General features: G+C 42.2%; 1 protein-coding gene across 2 annotated transcripts in view; it reads right to left on the bottom strand.

Moving 5' to 3' along the window:
• ENOX2 (ecto-NOX disulfide-thiol exchanger 2) overlaps positions 1 to 17,763 on the bottom strand; it is a 304,632-nt gene extending 286,869 nt beyond the window's left edge. The window contains exons 1-2 of one of the 2 annotated variants that reach the window (XM_078148015.1): positions 17,355 to 17,439; positions 12,370 to 12,457 (exon numbers count right to left, since the gene is read on the bottom strand). Coding sequence is in view for 1 of the 2 variants with exons in the window: in XM_020969840.2 (XP_020825499.1) it covers positions 17,355 to 17,673 (319 nt within the window). In the remaining variant the exon portion in view is untranslated. Of the gene's footprint in view, positions 1 to 12,369; positions 12,458 to 17,354 lie in introns of both variants that reach the window. The other variant, XM_020969840.2, reaches the window with a different exon arrangement.
• Between the last annotated feature and the right edge of the window lie 429 nt (positions 17,764 to 18,192).

The following is an 18,192-nucleotide window of genomic DNA, read 5'->3' as shown; positions in this document are numbered from 1 at the left end:
CAAAACAATTTATAGTCATATGAAAAAATGCTCAAAACCATTATTGATTAGAGAAATGCAAATTAAAACAACTTTGAGATACCATTTTACACCTAAACAGTGTAAAGTTGGCTAAAATGATGGAAGGGGAAAGTGCCAAATGTTGGAAGGGATGTGGAAAAATTGAGACCTTTATTCATTGTTGGTGGATCTGTGAGCTGATTCAACCATTTTGGAGAGAGATTTGGAATTATGCCCAAGAGTTATTAAACTGCCTATACCCTTTGACCCAGCAATACCATAATTAGGTCTGTTTCCCAAGATGATTAGGGAAAATGGAAAAAAAAACCCTACATGTTCTAAAATACTTATAGCAGCTCTCTTTGTGGTGGCAAAGAATTGGAAATTGTGGGGATGCCTGTCAACTTGGGAAAAGCTAAACAAATTGTGGTATGTGTTCATGATGGAGTATTACTCTGCTATAAGAAATGATGAGCTCAGTGATTTTAGAAAAGCATGGAGAGACTTCCACAAAATAATGAAGAGTGAAATGAGCAGAACCAAGAGAACATTGCACACAGTAACAGCAGTATGGTTTCAAGAACAACTTTGAGCAGCCAAGTCATTCTGACTATTATAAACACCCAAATTAATCTCAAAGATCCTATGAAGGAAAATGCTTTTGAATCCAAAAAGGAATACTGCTGTGGTGTAGGAAATGATGAGTAGGTTGATTTAGAAAAACATGGAAAGACTTGGACTTATGAAGGAAGATGCTATCTACCTTCAGAGAGATAAATGATAGGAGCAAATAAGCATAGTATGGTCTTACATATATGTATACGAGTGTATATGTATATGAGTGTATATGTGTATATATGTGTATTATATAGGTATCTATGTATACATGTATGCATATACACATTGTGTATGTTTTAATATATACATATATACATACATACATACACACACACACACACACACATATATATATCTCCATGCTTAATTGTAGCCTTCTTTAGGGTAGGGGGAGGGGGAAAAAGAAAGTAAAAAATGCACAGCAGAGAACAAAAGAAAACCAACAAGGAGGTAAAGAAAAGCTAGCCAGCTTTGAAAACAATATATAGTATTTATTATATAGGTTTTCTTGAAATGGAAATTTACTGTTTTATACTGAATCTTCTCTTATGGTCTGCTATGTACATGGAAATATTTTTTTTTCTTTTCTCATCTTATATTTAAGTGTAAAATTTAAAAAAATTATTTAAAAAAACAACAACAAAGTTAACAACGATCTCTTAGCTGCCAAATCTAATGGTCTTTTAAAAAATTAATTAATTAATTTTTAGTTTTCAACATTCACTTCCATCAGCTTTTAAGTTTTAAATTTTCCCCTCTCCCTCCCCAAGATGGCACACAATCTGATATAGGCTCTACATGTACATTCCTATTAGGCATATTTTCACATTAGTCATTTTGTAAAGAAGAATTAGAACCAACAGGAAGAATCATAAGAAAGAAGAAACAAAACAAAACAGAAGAAAAAAAAGAGCAAATAGTATGCTTCAATCTGCATTCAGACTCCATAATTCTTTCTCTGGATGTGGATAGCATTTTCCATCATGAGACTTTTAAAGATGTCTTAGATCCTTGCCTTGCTGAGAAGAGCTAAGTCTATCAAAGTTAGTCATCACACAATGTGGCTGTTACTATGTACAACGTTCTCCTGATTCTGCTCACTTCATTCAGTATCAGTCCATGCAAATCTTTCTAGATTTTTCTGAAATTCGTCTGCTCATCATTTCTTATAGCACAATAGTACTCCATTATATTCATATACCACAACTTGTTTAGCTATTCCCTAATTGATGGGCACCCCCTCAATTTCCAATTCTTTGCCACCACAAAAGGAGCTGCTATAAATATTTTTCTACATGTGGATCCTTTTCCCATTTTTATGATTTCTTTGGGATACAGCCCTAGAAGTGGTATTGCTGGGTCAAAGGCTATGCATGCTTTTATAGCCCTTTGGGAATAGTTTCAAATTGCTCTCAAAAATGGTTGAATCAGTTCACAACTCCACCAACAGTGCATAAGTGTTCCAATTTTCCCACATCTTCTTCAACATTTATCATTTTCCTATTTTGTCATGTTAGCCAATCTGATAGGTGTGATGTAGTACCTCAGAGTTGTTTTGATTTGCATTTCTCTAATCAATAGTGATTTAGAACATTTTTTCATATGACTATAGATAGAACTGCCTGTTTGTATCCTTTGACCATTTATCAATTGGGGAATGACTTATATTGTTATAAATTTGGCTTAGTTCTCTCTATATATATATTTTTTTAATTGTTTTCTCTATATATTTTAGAAATGAGGCTCTTATCAGAGACACTGGTTGCAAAAATTCTTTCTCAGTTTTCTGCTTCCCTCCTAATTTTGGTTGCACTGGCTTTGTTTGTGCAAAAACTTTTCAATTTAATGTAATAAAAATTATCCATTTTGCATTTTATAATGTTCTCGATCTCTTGTTTGGTCATAAATTCTTCTGTTCTCCATAAATCTAACAGGTAAACTATTCCTCGCTCTCCTAGTTTGCTTATAGTTTCAGTCTTTATATCTAAAGTGTGTACCCATTTTGACTTTATTTTGGTTAATGGTCTTTTCTTTTTTCTTTTTTTGCTAGGCAATGGGGTTCAGTGCCTTGCCCAGGGTCACACAGCTAGTAAGTGTTATGTGTCTGAGGCCAGATTTGAACTCAGGTCCTCCTGACTCCAGGGCCCGTGCTCTATCCACTGCGCCACCTAGCTGCCCCTCTAATGGTCTTTTCTTAATCCTCATCCTTCATGACCTCTTTGTAGCCTGTGACACATTTGATCCCCTTCTCTCCCTGGGGAGATCCCCTCTCTCCTCTTTTTTTTTTGTGAGGCAATTGGGGTTAAGTGACTTGCCCAGAGTCACACTACTCTCTCTTCTTTAAGCTTTTATGATGCCATTCTCTCCTGGTTCTCCTACCTGATGGCTCCTTCACAGTCTCCTTTGCTGGATCTTTATCCAGCTCTTACTGACTATCTGGGGGTGTCGCCTAAGGCTCTGTCCTCCACCCTCTTCTTCCTCTATACCAACAGGGTTATCCAACTCTAGCCCACTGCCTGTTTCTGTACAGCTCTTGACAAACCACTCTTACAAAAACAGATTTGGCCTACAAATGGTGGTCTGCTCATTCCTGATGTATACCACCTCCCTTGGTAATATCATTTTCCCATGAGTTCAACTATCATTTCTGGGCCAATGCTTCCCAGATCTAGCAATCCACCCCTGTTCTCTCTCCTGAGCTCCAGGCTCACATCACCAACTGCCTACTGGACAGTTCAAACTGAATGTCCCACAGGCATCTAAAAGTCAACATGGCCAAAGCAAAATTCATTATCTTTCCCTCCCTCTCCCTCAACCCTCCCCTCTTCTGAACTTCCCTATTATTATCAAGGGTACCAGCATCCTTGCGTTCACCAAGGCTCACTTCTGTCATCCTCAACTCCCCCACTTACTCATATCCAATCAGCTGGCCAAGTCTTTTTTCTACCTTCCCAACACCTCTTATGTGTACCACTCGGACAGCCACCACCATCTTGGTACAGGTCCTAGTTAACTCTCATCTAGACAACTGCAGTGGCCTTCTGATTGGTCTCTCTACCTCTACTCAATTGCCAAGATGATCTTCAAGCACTGGTCTCTGTCCACATGACCTCCCTACTCAATAAACTACAGTGGCACCTTATTACCCTCAGGATCAAAGAGACAATTTGGCATTCAAAGCCCTTTACAACATGCCCCTTCCTATCTTCTCAGGCTTCTTCTGACATAATCCTCTCTACTTACTCTACAATCCAGCTGCTTATCAGTGCTCACCTCCAACCCCTGGCTTCCATAAAGGTTCATCTCAAACCCCAATTTGTGAAGGAGACCTTTTCAGTCCTCCAAACAACTAGCCACTTCCCTGACATCACCTTCTGTTTACCCTTTATCTATCTTTTCTGTTGTGGAAATCTGTTTTTCATAACTTCACATGTATAATGGGTATCATATTGTTTGCCTTGTCAATGGGCAAGGGAGGGACAGGAAGGAAGGAAAATGTTAAAAAATAAAAAGAATGTTCAAAATATTTATATGTATATATCTTTTATGTACATGTTTCCTTGCTCATGTTTTCCCCCCTACGAGCTCCTTGAGAGCTCACTGTTTTGCCTTTCTTTCCATTTCCAGCTCTCAGCCCAGTACCTAGCACTTACTTTAAAAAGGCCTGTTGGCTCAATGACTAGTGCTTTATCTAGGTTTAGGAACTAAATGAATGGCCTACAATCATCAAAGAAACAATGATCAGAATAGATAGTGAATGAATTTGTGTCCCTATTTAACAGATTAGGAAACTGAGGCTCAGAAGGTAAAGTGACTTGCCCTACTTGCATAGCAAGTTTTGGAGGTAGCATTTGAATACAGGTCTCCTGATGCAAAGCCAGGAAGCATGCCTCTACCTCTCTCATAGCACTGAGGGCAATCCTCTTACTATTCCCTAATTGATGCTCCCTAGAAAAGAAAGGGTATTCATCACAAGCTCTGCCTTATAAGGTCCTTATATTTATATTTTTTTCTGTCTCTCCTTATATATGTTCTTATTGTCTCCTCCATTAGGACATAAACTCCTTATGTAGGGTTTGTTTCATTCTTTTTCTTTTGTTTGGTTTGGCGAGGCAGTTGGGGTTAAGTGACTTGTCCAGGATCACACAACTAGTAAATATCAAGTGTCTGGTCTGAAACCACATTTGAACTCAGGTCCTCCTAACTCCAGGGCCGGTGCTCTACCCACTGTGCCACCTAGCTGCCCCGGTTTGTTTCATTTTTTGCATCTGTATCCCCAGTAGCAAACACTGGCACCTAGTAGGTGCTTAATAGATGTTTGCTGAGTGATTGATAACCATCTTCCCTTCTCTCCTCATTTGCTCTTGTTTGTGAAGAGGTGACATTTCTTCTCACCAAAGTCATTGTTTCTACTTGTACTTCTGATCATTTCTTGCCATAGACTGCCACCTACAATCACCCATTTTCCCCAAGCACACATATCTTCAGTCTAAATGAACAAATGAACATTTATTAAGCACTTACTATGTCCCAAGTGGGGCAGCTAGATAATGTAAACCACTGGACCTGGAGTCAGAAAGATCTAAGTTTAAATCTAGCCCCAGACACTTGGTAGCTGTGTGACCCTGGACAAGTCACTTAACCCCTATATGCCTCAGTTCTTCATCCATATAATGGGGACACACTGGAGAAGGAAATGGCAAACCACTCTAATATCTTTGCTAAGAAAACTTTGCCCATGGGGGTCACATAGAGTTAGACATGACAGCAACAACAATATGCCAAGTACTGTGCTAAGCACTAGTAAAACAAAGAGAAAAGCATGACAGTCACTGCTTTAAAAGAGCTCATATACTAACAGGGGAACAAGACATAGAGAAGTCTCATTTGCAAGAAAGATGGAACGCTCCCATGGGCCTTGAGGTAAGTGACAACATCTTATCAAATGCTATTTCCATTGATAAAACAATATCTATTTCTGAATTTGGATCACTTGACAGGACCAAGGCTTCTCCCTCATGCGGAGTCCTTCCCTAGGGCCTACCAATAGGTCCAAGTCTCCCCTATCCTTAAAAGTGCCCCAAGATCCTATCATCCCCTTAAGCTACCTTTCTTCCCATCTGCCTTCCCTTTCGAGCACCTAGAAAAAGCCATGTCTTCACTTATTACTTCCACTTTCTGTCTTGTCACTCACTTTTCAACACCTTGAAACCTGGTTTCAAACTTCATCACTCAGCTGAGATGGCCTTTTTCCAAAATCACCAGAGATCTTTTGATGGCCAGGCCTAGAGGCCCCTTCTCAATCCTCACCCTTCCTAACCTTCCCCTCTCAGGCTTTTCAGGACATTTCTCTCTTGCTTCTCCTCCTACCTGGATGACCATCCCTCCTCAGAGAAACCCAAGCCTTTGTGTTAGGTCTTCTTCTCTACACAGCCCTTTGACATTAGCTCCCATAGGGTCAATTTATCATCTCTATGCAAATAACATATATATGTGTGTATATGTATGTTTGTGTATATATATGTATATGCACATACACACATATATCTATACATGTGTGCCTCCACCAGCATGTCCTGTAGGTATCTCAAATGAAATATATCCAAAACAGAAGTTATCTTTATTTTTATTTTTTTAAATTCTGAATTAAAACATACCAAAAATAAGTATTTTCCTAAACACAGAAGACAAAGAGGATTTTACATGACACCACTTCACACTGCTTGTTTTGTTTAAAAAGTAGAGCTAATTCCTTTTGCTACTTTCAAAACAATCATCCTTGTCTGTGCTTTCTTCTAACTTCCTTCTGTTCACTTTTTTTTGCATTCTTTTTTAAATTAAATTTTGTTTTTTTTTAATTAACCAGCATCTGCCTTCTCCAGCTCTTTAAGTCTGTCAAAGCTGTTTGTTTTTACAATGTTATTGTTCTCATATACACTGTTCTCCTGGTTCTGCTCACTTCACTCTGATTCAGTTTATATAGGTCTTCCCAAGTTTCTCTTAAACTATCCCCTTCATTTCTTATAGCACAACAGCATTCCATCACATTCATATGCCATAATTTGTTCAGCCATTCCACAATTGATGGACATCTCTTCAGTTTCCAACTCTTTGCCACCCCAAAAAGAGCTGCTATAAATATTTTTGTACATTTGGGCCCTTTTCCTTTAATCTCTTTGGGATATTCTATACATTTTTAAAAATGTTTCAGTGACCCTCTTTTTTTCTTAGCAACATTATTCCTAACTCTCCCCACTTCTCACACTTACCCCCTAATTAAAAACTGAGAGGAAAAAGGAGAAAAAAAGCTTTGTAACAAATAAACATAGTCAAGAAAAATGAGACCACACAGTGGCCAGGTCCATAATAGATGCCTCTTTCTGTAAATTGTGTACAACACATTTCTGTCAGGAGGTAGGTGACATGTGGTCTTCTGGAAACATGGTTGATCAGAGTTCTTAAGTCTTTTGAAGTCATTTTTCTTTACAATGTTATTGTCATTGTCATTGTATAACTGTTCTCCTGGTCCTGCCCATTTCACTCTTTATCAGTTCCTACTCCCCAAGATCCCTAGAAATTCTCTTTCATCATTTCTTACAAGCACAACAATATTCCTTTACATTCACATACTCCAAATTTGCTCAGCCATTCCCCAAATGACAAGAACCCCTGTAGATTCTAGTTGCTTTTCTTTTTTCTCCTTTTAACACTGTCCCCTTCAAGGATAAATTTGTTTTGCTTGAGAAATTAGCTAGCCACTCTCCAGTATTATCATCCCTCTTTTTTTTTTTTAAAGGGCAATTGGAGTTAAATGACTTGCCCAGGGTCACACAGCTAGTTAAGTGTCAAGTGTTTGGTCTCAGGCTGGATTTGAACTCAGGTCCTCCTGACTTCAGGGCCAGTACTCTATCCACTGCACCACCTCAAGAAGAAACTGAGGTAAATAGGATTAAGTGATTTGCCCACAGTCACACAGCTAGTAAGTGTCAGAAACCAGATTTGAACTCAGGTATTCTCCCTCTTAACTATCCTTCCCATCCCTGCTTATTTCTGTTGAGTTTGATATTTCTAACCAAATTGCTATTCCATTAAGGGTCCATTTTTTCCCCTGTAGAACAATCCTTGGCTGTGGAGAGTAAGTAAACCTATCTTTGCCTTAGGGTATACTGTCCTCCAAGATCTCTCCTTTGGAGTAGAAGCTGCCAGGTCCTAGGTGATCCTGACTGTTGTTAGTATGAAAACTGCTTCTTTCTGAAGGTTTTTTTTTCTTTTTCCTCTTTAGATTTTGGATAGGACACGCTTGAGATTTTCCTTTTGGGGGTCCTTTCATGAGGTGACTGGTGGATACTTTCTACTTTTCACTTCTTTGGCCAGTTATCATCTATTGTTTTTGAAATAAAGGGGGTCAGGCTTTTTTTTTAATCATGGTTTTCAGGGAGTCCAATGATTCTTAAATGATCTCTCCTTGATCTGTTTTCCAACTCATTTTTTAATATCTTACTTTTTTTCCCTACTTTTTAATCTCTTGATTTTTTTCTAATTTTTTTTTTGCTGCCTCATGGAGTAATCATTTTTTGTTTCATCTATTCTAGTTTTTTGGGGCTTCTCTTCAAAGCTCTTTATCCTCCTTCTAATTCTTTCTTCTAGAACTTTGATTCAATTTTTTAAAATTTCTTGCTAATTTCTTCCAGATATTAATATAGTCTTTATGGAAAATCCATTTTTTTTTCTTTGAGTCTATCCTTGCAGTTGTCATGGTACTACTCATTCCTTTTAGATCTACAATAATTTTTTTTGGAATACTGGTCAGGGTCTTCTTTGGCTCTCTCACTCACTCTCTCTCTCGCTTTAGTTCCTAAACTGAGGCTTCATGCCCAGACTAAGCTCTAGCTCCTGCTGATCTTTGGGGTGTGGTGGTGGGGCCTTGCTTGGTCTTGTTCTGAGTCATCTGGGCTCCTGGGCTGACTGCTATCTCTCAGGGTTAGCCCTGCCCCATCACTGAGGTTCAGAACCCTGGATCTTCGGGTTCTATAGAATCTCAGGAGAGAGTTCCTGGGACCTTGGAGCCCCTTAGCTGTTCTGGTCTCTGCTGCCGCTGCCTTGCCATGGGTCTGGCCGCTGCTGGGGCTTCCAAGGTCCTCACCCAGGGTCTTTTCTGTCCTCTCTCTGGTCACACTAGGAAGTTACTGCTTTATATGTCTCTTCTGGTACCAGTCCTGCTGTCAGTTTCCTTTCCTATTGCATTAGGGCTTCTGGCTGACTTTTTGGCACTGCTGGGCTAGAAGTCACAGTTGTTTCTCCTTGAATTTCTGGATCATTATCTAGTCCAAATTTTTTCCGGAGTAGGTGTTTGGGAGCCAGGGGGTCTGGCTCTGATCAGAAGGCCCTCTTGGTAGGAGGTCCAGAGCTCATTCTGTTTCCCCCAAACTCAACCCTCTTCCTGACTTTTCAGTTTTTAGTGAGGGCACCGCTATCCCTTCTAGTCATGCAGGTTGCAACTTCACTTTCGTCCTCCACCCTTCAGTCTCCCTTACCACACCTAGTCCATCAGATGCCAAGTGTTTCCAATTCTATCAGCATACCTACCACCTCTCACATCTGCCCCCTGCTCCCCACTCATGTAGTCCCAGGGCCTTCAGCACCTCTTACCTGGACTAAGTACTACAAAAGCCTTTCTAACTGGTTTCCTGTGACTCCGATCTCTCACCTCATCCATTACCCAGCTGCAAATGATATTACTAAAACATAGTCTGCCTGTGTTACTCCACAGCTCAGTAAACTCCAGTGGCTCCCTAGGACTACAAAGGTCAAAGACAAACTCCTTTCCTCCAGGAAGCTGGAAAACAATCTTTACAGCCAGTGTCTCTGATAAAGGCCTCATTTCACAAATATACAGAGAACTGAATCAAATTTATAAGAATACAAGCCATTCCCCAACTGATAAATGGTCAAAGGATATGAACAGGCTGTTTTCAAATGAAATCAAAGCTATCTATAGGCATATAAAGAGTGCTCTAAGTCACTTTTGATTAGAGAAATGCAAATTAAAACAATTCTGAGGTACCTACCACCTCACACCTATCAGATTGGCTAATATGACAAAACAGGAAAATGATAAATGTGGGAGAGAATGTGGGAAAATTAGGACACTGATGCACTGTTGGTGGAGTTGTGAACTGATCCAATCATTCTGGAGAGCAATTTGGAACTATGCCCAAAGGGCAACCAAACTTTGAACCAGCAATAGCACTACTAGGTCTATATCCCAAAGAGATCATAAAAAAATGGAAAAAGACCTACATGTGCAAAAATATTTATAGCAGCCTTTTTTGTGGTAGCAAAATATTGGAAATTGAGGGGATGCTCATCCATTGGGGAATGGCTGAACGAGCTGTGGTATATGAATGTCATGGAATACTATTGTGCTATAAGAAATGATGAACAGGCTGACTTCGGAAAAACCTGGAAAGACTTGTATGAAATGATGCAAAATGAAATAAGCAGAACCAGGAAAACACTGTATACAGTATCAGCAACATCATATGATGATCAACTATGAATGACTCAACTCTTCTCAGCAACACAATGATAGACAAGTACAAAGGACTAGTGAAGGAAAATGCTATCCATATCCAGAGAAAGAACTGATGGACTCTGAATGCAGATCAAAGCATACTTTTTTCACTCACTTTATTCTTCTTCATTTTTTTTTTCCCTTTTGATCTGTTTCTTCTTTCACAACCATGACTAACATGGAAATGTGTTTTATATGATGGCATATATATAACTTATATCAAATTGCCTTACATTTTAGGAAGAAGGGAGGGAGGAATGGAGGGAGAATTTGGAACTCAAAATATTGTAAAAATAAATGCTAAAAATTGTCTTGACATATAATTGGGAAAAAAATAAAATACAATTAAAAAATTAAATGTGCACATTTTGTCAACTCAGACAGAACATAAGCTTGGGAACTGTTTAGGGGGCTTTGTGTCTGTCCCTTATACCTAGCACACTGCCTGTCTCACAGTAAGCACTTAATAAATGCTTGTTAAGTGGCACACACAAGTTTGGTGACTACACAGCCAACACCCCTTCCCAACTGTCTCAATCACATTAGTGCATATTTCCTATTTCCTTTCACTCTTCCAATACTGCCCCCTCAGGGAGGAGAGATTAGCATTAATACCCTCATTTTTCAGACAAGGAAACTGAGGCTCAGAGAGGTCATAGTAACCCAGTTGGGCCTTGAATCCAGGTCGAGTACTTTCTAGTATAATGATCTTCCCCTACGCCACAATGCTGCCTGGGAGCCCTGCTTTCAAGGAAGTGATAGTCGATTGGGAATTCGAGAACATTTACACGCCAGCCATGGTCTGATTTTTATTATGGAGTATAGGCGAGGTAGGGAGGAGGAAAAGGGAGAAATCACTTCCAGTGGGAGACCATGGATTTCAAGTTAGAACACCTCCAAGGTCTCTTCTAATCCAATCCTCTCTTTTTACAATGGAAGAAACTGAGACCCAAGGAAATTAGGTGACTTTCCCAAAGTTACACAAGTACTAAAGGGAAGGGCCCAAGCTTGAACCCAAATCATCTGACTCCAAATCCAGGACTTTCTGCCCTGCAAAGAAGCATGGAGAACCCAGCACCTGCTGGGCCTTGAAGGATGGGCAGGAGTTGTACATGTGAAGACAATCCTGCTGCCAGAGTCTCAAGCCTTCTGAGATGTGGCCCACATTGTATGCCAGGTTTTCTAAATCAAAGGGAGTTTGTCCTGAACATAGCCACAGCCCAATTCAAGCAGCAGCATCAGTAAGACCCTCTTCTCTCCCTCTCCCTCTTCCTCCTCTCCTTTCTTTTCTCTCTCCTCTCATTTCCTCTCCCTCTCCCTTGCCTTCTCCCCTCCTCTCCCTTTGTCATAGCAGGAAGCCAAGAACAAATGAGGAGAGAGGTGACATCCTGCTACCATGATAAACAGATGTAACAGGCTGGTGCTTCAAAGACATTTGAGTTGTCACGCCGAACATTAACACTGTAACATACAAATGTGGGTATAAACAATTGCAAACATATCCTAGCACTATAAATAAGGAAACAGTCTTCTCAAATAATTTGATAAGTGTGCATATATTAAGCACCTACTGTTTGCAAGGCATCACACTGAGCACTGGAGATATAAAGAAAAGAAAAAATGGTGCCTCCCTTCAAAGAGCTTATATTCTACTCAAATGGCCTTCTTCATAGTCTTCTTCTCAGACTAAGTTCAACTTCACATCTAGAACAGAGCCCCAGAGTTCTTTATATTTCCCAAGATCTTATCTCCAATTGGGTTCCCCTAGACTCCTTTTTTTTTTTTTAACCATTGGCTATGAGTCTGACACTGTCACCTAATGGTTCGAATATAAAGTCTCATGTGGAGACTTTAAACCACACCCCAATATTTCCAATAGCCAAGGAACCACATTTATTTCCAAGCCCAGTCCTCCCTGGGCTTCTCACTCTGGACCAATACGTGCTTCTCTCTTGTCCCTTTTCCCTACCAGTCTCATGTACAGACTCTTACCCCAATAACTGGAAGAAGAATTTCATTCCTCCCCTCAGCCCTTCCAACCTCTAACACTCTGCTCAAAATCTACTTCATACATGAAGACTTAGATCTGGGGGATAGGGAAGGAGGTAGATATAGTAGGCAGAGTACTGGATTCCAGGGCCACCCAATTGAGGTGGGAGTCTCACTTCGATCCTTACCTTGCTATGTCACCTTGGGAAAGTTGCTTTCCATCTCTAGATCTCCGGTGATCTCTAAGGCCCCTTCCATCTCTGACACTGGAGAAGCCTGATGATTCAAGGACGAGAGCATTATGCTGTCTGGGTATGGAACATTTATAGACCCATCCACCCATATCTACAAAATGCTTTTACCTGAAATGTTGTGCAAATGCATGTAAACACACATATGTCTGCATATACAATAAATGCTTAATGTTGCCTGCCTAGACATTCACTCTTTTCTTCTGTTGGGAGATCCTCTATCTCTATGTCTCTACCAATGCTTTCTGTCTTTGGCCATAGAGTACAAGGGCTCCACCTATCACATCTGGCTTGGCACTATAGCCACCAATTAACAAATGTCTTTGAAAAAAAAACCATGAAGTTCTGTCCCTCTTCCTTTTATTTACCCAGCCTTCCTGGGGGTGGGGAGAGAAAGAGACAAACAGAGAAGATATGACTGACCTCCATGTATACCCAAGGCCAAACAAAAAGAAAATCTGAGGAAAGAGGCAATAGCTTAATATCTCTATAACACTTTAAGGTTTGCAAGGTGTATATGAGGTGTTCAGGGAGGACTGGCATCTCTGGTGTGACGGCTCCTCATCCACTGTTAGTGTCCACTCTCACCCAACTGTCACCTGTGGCTCCAAGAAGTTGTAGCATGTGCAGCAGCAACCACACGCTGGTAAAACCTTCTTGGCAGACAGGTTAAACCAAGTTGAGGGTAACTGTCAGGCCTCAAACCCATCGGTGAGTTAGGAGGCTGTCTATCCAAGGGTGTGAAGACCTCCCCTGGTGGAATGAGCGGATGAAAATAATTTGTTCCAACGGCCATGAAGGCAGCTAAAACAGGCGCTATGGACTGCTTAGAGCTTGGTCAGATAATCAGACACCAAGATCATCCACTCCACCCCAGGCCATTGTCAGTCATCCTGACTTTGGCTTGCCACTGGGCTTCAATGACTCAGGAAGAGATTGAGGCTGATGACTTTGTGCAACTCTGCCTCACTTAAATCCAATTTACATGCAAGTCAAGATATCACCCCATGATATCATTGGTCCTCTTCAAGAAAAAAGGACAAACAACAAGGTTTGCAAAGTGCTTTATGGACATTATTTCCTCTGATCCTCACAATAGACCCACAAGAGAAGTACTATTATAAATGCCATGTTACAGATGAGGCTTCAGTAAGTACTTAATAAATGTTTGTTGACTGACTGACTTGTACAGGATCATAGCACTAGCTAGTAACAATCTGAGCAGAATTCAAACCCAGGATTTCCTGACTTCAAGTCCACTCTATCCACTATGACACATCGCCTCTCCATTGGAAGAATTAGAAGAGAAGCCAATAATACCAGATCCAATTTAACTAGTAGTTGATAAATCACAAAGCAATTTCTTTTCAACATTCCCACAGAGGCATCATGCAATGGAAAGAGCATTGGCCCCAGAGTTAGAGGATCATCAAAAGCTGTCTTTGGCACAGGAGCTATGTGACCTGAGGCCAGTCACTTCCCCTCTCTGGGCTTCAGTTTCCTCTGGATTCCTTCCAGCTGTAGTTCAAGGATCTTAGGATCTTATAGGGTGAGATGGGTGGGGGTTGTCATTCTCATAATTTTACAGATGGGGCACTAAGGCTCAGAGAAGGGAAGATAAGTGCCTTCCTTTCCTTACCCAGGACCACAGAACTAGTCAGTGACATCATCATCTTCATAACTAGCATTTATAGAGTGCTTTAATGTTGGCAAAATGCTTTACCAAAATTATCTAATTGGAACGTCACAACAACCCTGGGAGGGAGGTGCTACTATTATCCCGATTTTACAGATGAGGAAACTAAGGCAGACAGAGATGAAGTGACTTGGCCAGGGTCACACAGCTAGGCTGAGGATGGCTTTGAACTCAGGTCTTCTTGCCTAAGGTGACTTGAATGCAGGATTTTGGACACAGAAATCTAGGGCCCTTTCCATTTCACAACTCACTCCTTGCTACCATCTCAGAGACATCTAGTGTTAGAGAGGAATCAAAAAGGAAAGCCCACAGCCACAAGGGAAATGAAGGCTTCCCAATCTGTGAAATGATGGGGCTGGACTAGACAATCTCTAAGATCCCTTCTCTCTCAGATAGCATTGTGTGGGTCTGAGGGCTAGAGAAAAGCAGGGTTGAGAAGGCACAGAATGCGGAGAAAGTATGAAAAGTCACCAAATGTCCAGTCTCAGCATGTGGGCCAGAGTAAAGGCTCCCCACTACAGAGTCGTCCTAAGAGAACTCAGCTGGGTCATATACATTCAAAGAAATTCAGAGTGCCTAAGGGCAAGGCACCACACTAGGTCCCAAGAACCCAAAGACTAAAAGAAAACAGCTTCTCCTTCAAGGGCTTTCCATTATTCTAGGGCAAGCCAGGTCCTTTGACCAAATCACTTGTGGACCTAGAGGGCCACATGTGGCCTGGAGGCTGCAGGTTCCCCATCCCAGTTCTAGGGCCTTTCATCCTACTGGACAGGAGGAGGGAAGGGAGCTAGCTGTTCGACATAGACAAATAAATAGGAATGTGATTTGACAACTGACGGGTAGGGATACAAAGAAGTGCTCTATGCTAGAGGTGGTATGAGAACTGAGCTTGGAAGGAAGCTCAAAATTCTAAGAGGAGAAGGGGAGGAAGCAACACATTCTGAGCATGCCATGCATTCTGGGAGCAGACGACAACCTGTAGAGGGCATGGCTGGGGGTTGGGGGTGGGGAGGGTTTGGGATGCAGATTTCCAGCATCTCTGCATAAAGGAGAGTAATATAAAATAAATCTGAGAAGATAGGCTCAGGTCACACTGTGAAAGGCTTAAGGTGCCAGGCTGAGGAATCTGAATTTTATTCCAGAAGCAACATGAAACCAATGAAGGTTTTTGATGGGGGGGGGGGTGTGACCTGATCACACTTGTGTCTTAGGAAGGTGATGTTAGCAGCTATAGGAAAGGTGTGTTGGGAAGGGGACAGATTTGTGGCAGAAAGACCAGTTAAGAGGCTATTGCAGTAGGTTGGGTGAGAGGTAATGAGAGCCAACCCTAGAAGAACTGAAATGTAAGTGGAGGATTACAGGTGATAGAAGTAGAGTCACAAGAAAGATTTTGCAACTGAGAAGACATTGAGTGTGAGGGCAGAGTCCCAGATGACTCCAAGGTTATGAACCTGGGTGTCTAGCAGCATGGTTACGTCCTCAACAGAAACAGAGAAATCTGAAGGAGGGGGGAGGTGGGGAGGGGGTAACAAGATAATGAGTTATGTTTTAAATATGGTGAATTTGAGGTGCCTGTGGGGTTTTTTGGTAATGCAGAGCTGGAGTTCAGGGAAGAAATGGACATAGGGATGTGGAAGTTATCTGCATAGAAATAATTGAACCCATGGGAGCTAATGAAAACATCAAGTGAGGGGGCATAGGGAAAGATGAGAAGAAAGCCTATGACAGTGCTTTGACAAAGTCCTCCAATTATTGGATGGAAGATAGATAGATAATGGTACGGCAAAGGAGACTGAGAAAGAAGTTAGAAGTGTAGGGGGAAAACCAGGAGAGAGCAGTAATGTAAGCCAAGGAAAGACAAAGTATTGGGGAAGGGAGTGATCTACAGTGTTTGAAAGCTACAGAGAGGTCAAGAAGGAAAAGGACTGAGAAATGGCCATTGGATTTACCAGTTAAGATATAGTTGGTAATCATGGAGAGAGCAGTTTCAATTGAGTTGTGGGTCCAGGAGCCAGATTGCTGGTGGATGAGAAATGAGTAATAGAAGGTAAGAATGGAAAAGAGTGTAGATGAATATTACTAAGCGTAAGCAGTTATAGGATAAGAGGAACAGGGATTCACAGAATCTGGGAATAGGAAGGGCCTTCAGTGGCCATTTAGTAAAACCCATTAGTATATATTTGGGCTAGCCAACGATAGGGTCAAGGGTTGGGGCTTTGAACAGAAGGAAATGAGGCTGGAGCAAAGGTGATGTCCTGGAAGAAGGAATAAATAGAGCAGATGGTTCAATGTATACAAAGAATAGGTTTAGGAATAGGAGAAGTAAGGCAGAGGGAGAAATAGGAAGTATGTTCACTGAGCAGAATTTCAGAATTCAGAATAATGGAGGTAATCGAGCTGTGAGGGGGGTGATGGGGAGATCTAAGGTTATAAAGTCCATCCCTGCAAATGGCTGAAATGGAGTGAGAATGTAGGTCATGAGCTCTGGGCATGTTAAGGAAATGGAAAGCCAGAGTGTTTGAGAGGAAACTAACACAAATATTGACATTCCTGAAGAGGAGTGCAGGGGGTCGAGGTGAGGAGGAAAACTAAGCCAGGTATTGAATACTTTGAGAAAGGTGGAAGAGTGAACTGCAGTTCCAAGTACAGGCTGTAGAATGACAGTGGTAGAAGTGGGGGTGGCAGTGAGTAACAAAAAGTATGTTTCTACCTACTGGTCCTTTGTGTGGTGGCAGCCAGGTCTCCCTGAGCACAAGATGGAAAGAAATGTGAGAGGAAAAGACCCAGGGTGAAGCAGACTGTATTAGGGATTGACAGAACCCGAGGAAGCACAATGAAAGAGATGGGTATTGAAGGACAAAACGTGTGAAATTGGAATGGGGAGCTTCAGTCTCCACATCCAGTACAAATAAACTAGCTGTGTGACTCTGGGTAAGTCCCTTGCCCTCACTGGGCTCCAGTTCCCTCCACAGTCTCTGAGGTCCCTCCCAGCTGTGATGCTCTGGGTTTCCGACACGTGGAGTGGGGGGGAAAGGGAAGTACTAGAGGCTGCCCCCGCCTCCCCGTAGATACACGTGGTAAAGGAGGGAGGGGCAGTGCAGAACAGCCTCCCCTCAGCTCCCTCGGCGCGAGAAAGGGGAGGGGAAAGAGGGGTGTGGCAAGGCCCGGAAGCCCCTCCCACCTGGCCCCTAAGGTCCCGAATCCCTCCCTCAGTCCCCAGACTGACCTCCAGCGCTCCGGCCTTCGAACAGATAGCCTTTGTATATCTGCGGCAACAAGGGCAGGCCCGACGGCTGGTGGGCAGCCTGCGGCTCCGACTTTCTGACCCCGCCGGCGGCCGCCCGAAGCCCCGGGCTCGGCTCGAGCCACTCTAGGCTCTGGTTCTCGGCCCCGGCCTCGGCCGTTACTGCCGCCTCTTCGGGCCCGCTAGCCGCTTCCGCGTCTGCCATTGGCCGCTGGTCACTAGGGAAGCCGAGGCTCCTCGCCGCTGCCCCCTGGGAAGTGTAGTTCTCCGGGGCGCGAGAGGCAGAACTTTCGGAGTACATCCTGGGGATTGGTGGAGAGGCCTCTACTAAGCAGGGAGGATTTCGGGAGATGAAGTCTTCACAGCGCTCGGAATCCTTGTCCCTGCTTCACTTCGCTACGGAGAGACCAAAGGGTCAGAAAGTATTCTGGGTATTGTAGTTTTCGCTCTCATTTCCTAGTAAACAGAGACTGTCTGGTTGCTTGAGAAGAGCGGGAATAAAAATTCACATTTCTATGAGGCGTAACTATTTACAAAGTGTTCTCCTCACTATAACACTTGAGGTGACTTGACGAATAAGGTCACACAGGCTTTTTTTTTTCTTTTCAGCATGTGTGTGAATCCCAGTTCTGCCATCTACTGCCTTCGTGACCTTGGGCAAGTCACTTCCCTTCTCAGCCTCAGTTTCCTCAAATGTCAAATAAGGGGTGGGGTTGATCTACCTCCACTATGTCTCTTGCATCGGACTTCCCTACACTCACAGTCACCATCTTAGTTCAGGTCCTCATCCCCTTTAGCATTTGCCACAGCTTCCTAAATA

This window comes from Phascolarctos cinereus, unplaced genomic scaffold (assembly GCF_003287225.1).
Source record: "Phascolarctos cinereus isolate Bilbo 61053 unplaced genomic scaffold, phaCin_HiC Scaffold_8;HRSCAF=390, whole genome shotgun sequence".
Lineage (NCBI taxonomy): Eukaryota > Metazoa > Chordata > Mammalia > Diprotodontia > Phascolarctidae > Phascolarctos > Phascolarctos cinereus.
Note: the sequence above shows the minus strand (reverse complement) of the source record. Positions and strands in the feature narration are given on the sequence as shown.